This window comes from Hipposideros armiger, unplaced genomic scaffold (genome assembly GCF_001890085.2).
Source record: "Hipposideros armiger isolate ML-2016 unplaced genomic scaffold, ASM189008v1 scaffold_8, whole genome shotgun sequence".
NCBI lineage: Eukaryota > Metazoa > Chordata > Mammalia > Chiroptera > Hipposideridae > Hipposideros > Hipposideros armiger.
This window is the reverse complement of record NW_017731358.1, coordinates 1173331-1181924: the sequence shown is the minus strand read 5'-3', so window position 1 is coordinate 1181924 and position 8594 is coordinate 1173331. Positions and strand designations below refer to the sequence as shown.

General features: G+C 50.8%; 1 protein-coding gene across 1 annotated transcript; it reads right to left on the bottom strand.

Annotated features, from left to right (window-relative positions):
• Positions 1–5094: 5094 nt before the first annotated feature.
• Positions 5095–8276, bottom strand: FAM43A (family with sequence similarity 43 member A). The gene has a single exon (XM_019650490.1). It carries the CDS (start codon positions 7295–7297, stop codon positions 6020–6022), a length of 1278 nt encoding a protein of 425 aa, XP_019506035.1. The 5' UTR covers positions 7298–8276; the 3' UTR covers positions 5095–6019.
• Between the last annotated feature and the right edge of the window lie 318 nt (positions 8277–8594).

Sequence of the window (8594 nt, the reverse complement as noted above, 5' to 3'; positions counted from 1 at the left end):
TGGGGCTGAAATGAGCAGGGATGTGACTCCAATGCCATTCAAACCTAATTCAAAATAGACCATCCTTCTCCGAACCAGAATTGCCTGTCCCTAAGAAGGTCAGGGAAGTTCCAAGGAAAATCTTGGGGATTGAATTGACCGCATGTAGAGCTGAGGAGTCAATTGAATCTCAATCTTCTCTGCTTTCTAAACATATATCCTTCAAACCTTGGCTCCTCCATTTGGGTGATGACCTTAAGGTCTGTCAGACCTATTCTCCTAGCCTGAAGTGGAATCATTTCTTTACTTCTTCCTTAGCATTTCCTGAGCACCTACTAAGTGCCAGGCTTTGTGCTAAGTTTGGTGAATCAGAGATGCCTAACCAGGAGGGTTGCAGCCATCCAGGAAGGAGACTATCATGATGCAAGGGGAAGAACTCCCCCACCCTAAAACTAGACCTGATCTTCTAGAGCAGTCTTGTTCGACCGGATCTCAGGGGTGGAAGCAAGAGAAGACCAAGTTCCTCTGGGGCTGCCAGCCACTCAGGAGCGTTCTCCCCAGAAAGACAGACACCTGATCTCTCTGCCTCCAGCATCATGCAGCTAGTAGATATTCATTCACACTTAGTGCTGGGAGTGGTGTGTTGATGAATGGCATCACAAATGTCTATCATCAAGCATCTACCATGTATAAAATGTATGATACAAAAGAAAGGGGGGGGGGAAGGAAAAAGTCAACTGCCAGTTTCTTCCATCTCAAATCTAAAAATCTGGTGATAAGCCATAAAAATTGGAGGAATGTGAAAAGAACATGGGTTGACGAGTTCAAAGCCCTGGGTATTGATGCCATCTTGTGTAACCTTGGGCAGGACACATCCCTCTGTGCTTCAGTTTGTTCATCTCTAAGTGAGGGCAAGGACAGAGCATGCTCTGGAATTACAAGAATGGTGCTGCCTGATGACTTGTATGCTTGTCTTATTTTTCCCCTAAAGTTTGGGTTTTCTTTTCTTTTAGGTGATTTGAGGTCTGCACTAGGCGTGTGGGAAAGAGAAGCGAAGTCAGGGTCAGGTGGGAAGCTGGGTAATAATAAAAGAAGCCAGACACCAACAATATGTTACAGGAGGACGTGGGATGGAAGAGAGATGGAGGGGAGATGCAGGAAGAGGCTGTCAGAAAGGCCCCTCTTCACGAAGGTTACAAACAAGGATGTTTGCTTGTGCCGCTGTACAGCCCTAGAGTGGGAAAGCAATGAGTGCCAAGCTCCAGGGCCACCTAGTCATTCAAGCCACCAAAATGGTGGTTAGGCAAGACTGCTCAAATTGGGTCACTTCAGAGCTTGGGGGGCGGGGCAGTGGGGGAGGTTTGGTCTCAGGCACATTGCAGCCTGTAAACGTGAATGAGCCACCAGGAGCAGGGAAGACCCAAGCTAACAGTAAAGCCAGATCCAGATGTGGCCGTGTTACAGAAAAACACAGTGCCGAAAACACAGAGCATCCTGGCCCTCACGGCCTCCTGTCCGCCTGGAGTCCTGAATAGTTTCCCACACGTGAGCCATGGCTCCTAGCCCCGGCAGTCCATGCACATTTTGAGCTCTGTCATGTGTCACTTACCAGCAGATGCTAGGGCTACTGATGCATACCACACAGAGGAAAAGAGTTCTGCTTATTAAATTACTAAATCCTGTTAGAAATGAGGGCAACTTGCTCCTAATAGAATTTTTATGTTTCTCGTGATCCTTGGTGACTCCCATGAGGTTTTTTTAATCTCCCGTGTGGTTCCAGGGGTGGACTCCGCCAGCCAGCTCCCTCTCCTTTCACAAGCAGGACCCATAAAAGCAACTCTGTCCCTGGGAGGGAATTGCGCTTTCTTAGTATAACAGAGCCTCTCTAATTTGTTTAAAATCTACTGTTCTGCAGACTGAAGGGCAATGAGAGGAAGGTTTTCTTTAAGGAGGAACATGTGTGTGGAGTGGGTGTTCTTTGAAACTATAATAGTTGAGAGGGTACGTGATATTAGTGTTTATTTTATACTGTCCTACTCCTTCCCCCTTTTCCCTCAACACACACAACAAATTGTATAAACGAACATGGGATGTTTGTGCTGAAAAGTTGATGAGTGGATTCACGCTGCCACCCTGCAACAATCTCTCTTGTCACTGGAAATCACTCAGTTTTTCCAACAGTCAACGCTGCCTTGTTGACCACAGAAGATGACTTGGGCTGAGGAAGAATGTGGAAAGTGTCTCACTGCATTTAAAGTGCCATCAAGTTACGTAAAGGAGAAACACGAGTCTCACCTTGCAAGAAGGAAAAGCTAAATTTGATGAGTAAACCAGACCGCAGGTGCTTTCTGGAATGCGTATGCCATCTAACTACTGAGTTTTGCTTTTGTCACGCCACTCTTTTCCCTTTTTCCCTTTGAGTGTCAGGAGCAAATTAGTTTTCGGTTTTTGTTTTTTCCATTCAAAACATCTCTTCTTACGCTAGTGATATCATCCTTGGAAGACTGAGACGTAAGAAGAGTGAATCATGTATCAGCTTCGCATCTCTTCTAGAATTACATTAGCCAGGGCCCTAGGGTGCAGTGGGGATGAAAGCCAAAAAGTAGAGGGGAGGAGGGAGAGAAGGGGAAGGCACCAGAGGGAGGGGAGAAGGCAGCTGGTTCTTTCTTTCGCAGTCTGCTTATTTTCTTCTTCCTCCTTCCTTAACCCCTAAGTCCCCCTTCCCAACTTATAAATCAGATCACAGGAAAAATCAGACTTTAAAGAGACAGTTGACGTATTGACGGTGTTGGTTTGTCATTTGTCTGAACTTTTTGACCAATCGCTATACCCCCATCAGTCACAGAGGAAAGCCAACCTTGGCATTCTCACCGGTCACATAAATTGGATAAGAAGGAAGACAGGCAGGCCCTGCCCCACCCAAATATTAACCATATGATCTTCACCCTGTTTAATGTTCTCATCTGTTTCAAACAGCAGAGGAACTTGGCAGTGTGTGGAAATAATTTAATGTGTGAAATCTAGTCACGCAAGATAGGGGTGGCCCATACAGCTGTGTGCCGGTCAGGTGAGAACTGTGCAGAAGGTGTGCGATGTGGGTGTCAGGAAAGGATGGGCTTTGACGTTCCTGATCTTGCTCTACCTGAAGGTTTAAAAACGTCATTCAGTGATGTGTATCTGAGGTATCCAGGGAAAGGGATAGAAACGCAGCCAAACCAAAATATAATAGATTCAAAGGCCTGGACCTTGTCCTAATAGCTTTAAGAAATGAGTCTGAATGACAACAACAAAAATGTTTCCAAACATTGCCAAATATCCCCTAAGGGGCAAACTTACTACCACTTGCAAACAATTGCCTTGCTAGTAGTGTGACTTTGGCAAGCTATTAACTTTTTGATCTTTTATAAAATTAGCCTACAAATATATTACTCTCAGAGTTAGTGTGATTATTATATGTGCTCAGTGTAGCTTCGCATATTATCTGGTAAATGTTTGGGAATCCTTAGCTATGATGAGAAAAAAAATATTGTTATTTTAGTCACAATCATTATTGTCATGGATTGAACTGTATCCCTCAAAAATTTGTATATTGAAGTCCTAACCCCCAGTAACTCAGAATGTAACCTCGGGTCTTTACAGAGGTAATCGCATTAAAATGAGATTATTAGGGTGGGCCCAAATTCAATACGATTGGTCCTTATAAGGGGGAAATTTGGAGACATACACCAACACAGGTTAAACACCATGTGAAGATGAAGGCAGCTATTGGGGAAATGCTTCTCCAAATCAAAGACACCAAAGATTGCCCCCCCACCCCCCAAACCACCAGAAACTAGATGAGAAGACTGGAACAAATTCATAGCCCTCTCAAGGAAGCGAACCTGTGGATACCTTGATTTTGGATTTCTAAACTCCCGAATGTTAATACATTTCTATAGTATAAGACCAAAAAAAAAAAAAAAGCGACTATTTTTAAATTATTTCCCACCCACCCACCTTTTGCTTTGTTTTTCTAAAGATAGTCTTATGCCTGAACTACTCCCGTTATTTAGAAGAAAATCTTTCACCCTCCATTCCTTTATGGTTCCAGTGAATTCCAGACTCATTAGGATCTCTGGGTCTAGCTGCTCAGAACATATTTATGATGAAAACAAAGCAAAGTGGCCTCAGGACACCAGAGAAGGCCAGGAGTGCAATCCATTTCTGCAACACAGGAAAAGGGGCCCAAAGGGGCAATGGGAAAAAATAATTTGCAGAAGGCACAGTTTTGGCAGCATCTTATTACAACTTCCAGCTGATCGGGTGTAGCCAAACTAGAGACATCTGTTTGGAGTTTACAACAGAAACAAACACAGAAAAAGCATGAAAGCCCTCCCTCCCTCCCTCCCTCTCTCTCTCTCTCTCTCTCTCCCTCTCTCCCCAAGAGCTAACAGCTCTTCTCTGCCTTGACCTCCACACCATTCCCCCACTGAGTCATGCTGGGGAAGGGAAGGAAATCGGTTCCTCCACCCCCTCCCCACCCACCCCACCTGCCCCAAGAATCACTCAGATCATGACTGGAATTCATCAACTTTCCTCTTTCCTTGATTTTCCTCCAGGAAAAACAAAGATGGTCCCACTCCTCAGAGAGCCCCATAGGGACTTTCTTTAGGTCTCTAGTTAACCTTTAAAGCTCCTGGAGCTGTTTGTAAAGGAAAAGATTATATCATATCCTGATGCACACTTGATCATTAGCATGAACCACAGAAGGTGGTAAAACCTCAGATGTTGAAAGCCACTCCTCCCTAAATAACCTCACAAGTCTGGGAGTGAGGAAGAGAACTCACCCTGCATCTCCAAGAGTGAACTGCACGAGACCAGGAAAAGCCCACACTCCCACAACTTAGTGAAGAACGGGGGATATAGTTGAGGGAAAGCCTGGTCCCATCTGCAGCACCCAGAGTGGCAGAGGACCAGAAAGGCCCCAGACTACCATCAAGTGGGTTCTCCTCCCCTAATCACCTCTAAGTACCCCAAAGGCCAAACACTGTCCTGCCACACCATCCCCTGATGGACACGCCCTCTCCCAACCCCACCGCCAAGCATTCTCAGCAGCAGTTTCAGACAGCTCACCTGTTCTTTTCAATTTTCCTCTTTATTCTCTCCCCACTGGGATGCAAACAGAATCCGAGCAGTGCTACTCTTCAAAAATAACAAAATGTTTTATACACATTTCTGTATATACAACTGAACAACATTTTACATGTCCCTTTTGCACAGCAAAAGATATAAAACATCCAGCTCTGAGAACACAGTTATGTACAAAAAAAAGATGTCAAAAATACTTCACAACAGTGCAAAAATATTTTACACAGTATCATGGAGATCTTTAGAGCAGGAGGAAGGTGTGTTTCTAAAGGAAAATTCCTTTTTTAGGTGTTAGACGTCTTTAACTGTAAACAAAATGCAACTTTCTTTCATTCCCCACCCCCAAACAATTATTTGAGGAATTTGGCAGAATTTCAAGGGTCTGAGTCTGAGGTAAACAACCCAAGCTCTCGCACCAAAAGACTGGGGGCAAAGAGGCGGCATTAAAGTTTCAAACACGGTGCGAGCAAATTCCTTTCTCTTTTACTGGACAAGTAAATGGCAATGCTAGGCTGGTCCCAGTTAGGAGATGGGGGGAGGAAGTTAACCCCTCCTCCTGAGGCCCGAGACTCCCCACAAACAGGAAACTGGCCTGCAGGCACCTGACGCCTGCGGGACTTTGCTAACTTCAGCCGGCATTTCCCTCACCAGCGACCCCCAGAGGACTGCCTCTCTCCATCCCTGTAGGGTTTCCCCATCTCGCACGTCCCACCGCATTTCCACGCGCAACCCGAGCTCCACTTAAAACAGAGCCAAATGTGTTGAGGGAGAGGGGCAGGGGTAACTCTGGGCTTCAAGTGTCCCATTTCCCCTTCCCCGGGGGCAAGCGGGGTGGGGGGTAAGGAGGTTGTCTAGAAGACTGGTGAGGAATCACGGTGGTACTCCACGGCGCGCGCAGTAGGTTGCTGGGAGCTCAGCCCGAGTGCTGTTCGTCTGGGCTGGTGCGGTCGGCAGGGCCGGCCTGGTTCCCGGCGGTGGCAGAGGTGGCGTCCGTGCCCCCGCCTTCTATGGAGCTCTCGCTGCCGGTACTCTCGCCAGACAAAAGGCGGGTCACACGCAAGTCCGCCTGCAGGCTTCGCACGTCGTTGCCGAAGCTGAGCTCGCCTAAATCGTTAATAAGCTGCGACAGCTCGGCCTTCACGTCGGAGGAGCTGCCCAGCAGCAAAGGCGACGGCCCAGCCCCGGGGCCCAGCGAGACCCCGCCGCCCCCCAGCGCCTCCTCGCGGCCACTCTCCAGCGTGTCCAGCAAGTCCCCGCATTCGAAGTGCATGGCCATCACCAGCGCCCGCTGCGCCTCGGCCTCTACCTCTGCCGGGCCCCCCTCCTCTGCACGATCCGTTTCCTCCTCCAGGCAGCCTTCGGTGTGCTCTTCTTCCTCTTCCTCTTCGTCCTGCAGTTCCTGCTCCTGCTGTTCGCCGACCAGGTCCTCGGTGATGGAACCGAGCTTGGGAGCGCTGCGGCTACGCTCCACCGGCGGCTTGTAGCAGCAGGGTCCGTGCAGAAGCAGCTTGCGCAGCGGCACTAGTGGGATGGTGTGTGCGCCCACCAGCTCCTGCTGCTGGTGACGCGCGTCGTCCCGCCGCTTGAGCCGTTTAAATTCCGCCAGTGCGTTGGCCGACGTCTGGTAGAGCAGCAGGGCCATGGCCTGCGCCTTCTCGGGCTTGGACACCAGCACCGCATGGCAGCGCAGCATTACCGCCTTGTGCTTGAGCTCGTGCCGGTACACCCAGGCGAAGACCTTGGGCAGCCGCGCGTCTGCCACGCAGTAGGTAACGCGGTGCAGTAGGTAGAGGTGGCCCGGACGGCGCAGCGTGCGCTCCTCCGCGTGTACCATGCGGATGCCCTGCGCACTCACAGTCAGCTTCATCTTAGTGCCCTGACGGCCTGCCTCGCTCTTGCTCCAGATCTTGCCCACCGCTAAGTCGGTGCAGCCGTCGCCGCGCGCCTGGATGGTGGTGGCGTTGCCCAGGTAGAGTACGGTGTAAGTGGGGTCCTCGCTGGTGATGTGCAGCTTCTTGCGCTTGGAGCGGAACATGCTGCCCACCCGGCTGAGCGCGCCTTCGGGGCACGCCCGCGCCAGCGAGCTGAGCGCCGAGTAGTGCAGGCTTACCGCGTAGCCCTTGGGTTTGGACGCCTGCCTTGGCGGCGCCTCGGCCAGCAGCTCGAACTTGTGCTTCTTCCACGGCAGCATCTCCGGAGGGCGCCCCTGCGCAGCTGGGCGGCGGCGGCGGAGCGCAGGGTGCGAGCCCCGCTGAGCCACCCGCCCCGGCCGAGCTCGGCCCGGGCAAGACCGAAAAATAAAACTCTGCTGGGAGTGGCCCAGTGGTAGCGGGGTAGGGGCGGGAGGGAGGGTTATAGAGCTCGGAACACTGCAGGGGGTAAGGACAGAATTTTTTTTTTTTAAAGAAGGAAATACTCAGCTGAAAGTGTGTGTGTGTGTGGGGGGGATAAAAAGCTCACACACGATTTACCCCAGCCTGGGCAAGGACGAAAGCAGAGTCCTAGGCAAGCAAAATGAGAGAAAAAACAAACGAGAGTGGAGCGGAAAATATCTTTAGGTAAAAAAACCAACAGATGCAAGCCTGCAAATAAATAGAGACCCCAAGCAAAAGCAGCCGAGACGGTGCAAGAATATGCAGGAACTCCTCGGCGAATGTGAAAAGGGACCCCGTCTCACACACGCACACACACAATTCCCAGGGCGGGAGCCAGGAACCGCGGAAACTCAACAGCGAGTGAGCCCACGGGCCAGTGCTCCCCACCCCCAAGGGAAGCTAGAGGCAGAGAAAAGACCCTCCGCTGGGCTGGCCCCAAAATCAGCTGCTTGCCCAAAGTGCGGTCCGATGGTGGGTCCGGCTGGCCGCGGCGGGCCCCGCGCAGCAGTCCCGCCGTGGCTCACTGCATCTTCGCTCTGGCCGGACGCCTGGGACTAGGGCTCCACGGGCTCACTGTCCGGGCTGGCTCGGCCCGGGCAGCGCGAGGCTCCAAGGGTGGGGCGCGCGCATGGTCAGCTCCGGGGACTGTCGCTACCTCATTTCTTCCTCCGGGGTTGCCCAACTCTGTTCTCGGGCTCCCCTCGGCCCGCTAACCGCCTTTGCAGCGATACCCCTCCGGTACTGCGAGCGCTGGCCAGCTCGCCAGCCTCACATCCTTGCGGTCCGGGAGCAAGATCTCGGGTAAATATAGGCCGGCGCGAACCATTCGCCGCGCGGGGACAGGGGTGGAGCAGAAAAGAGGATCTGTTTTGGTCTCGGACGCCCGGCGGGTTCCTGGTCTCTTAAAGGGACCTGGTTGCAGCCACTGTTCGAGAGAATGGGCAGACAGGTCTAATCCGGCAATTACATCCCAAATTTACTACCATCTCTTTTGTCAACAGATGTCGCCAAGAACTGGGGTTACCCCTAAGGAAAAGCAACTTGAATTCTGGCACTCCACCCCCAGGCTCAATAACAACTCACTGAATAAATATATGTCTCCATCGAAACTTG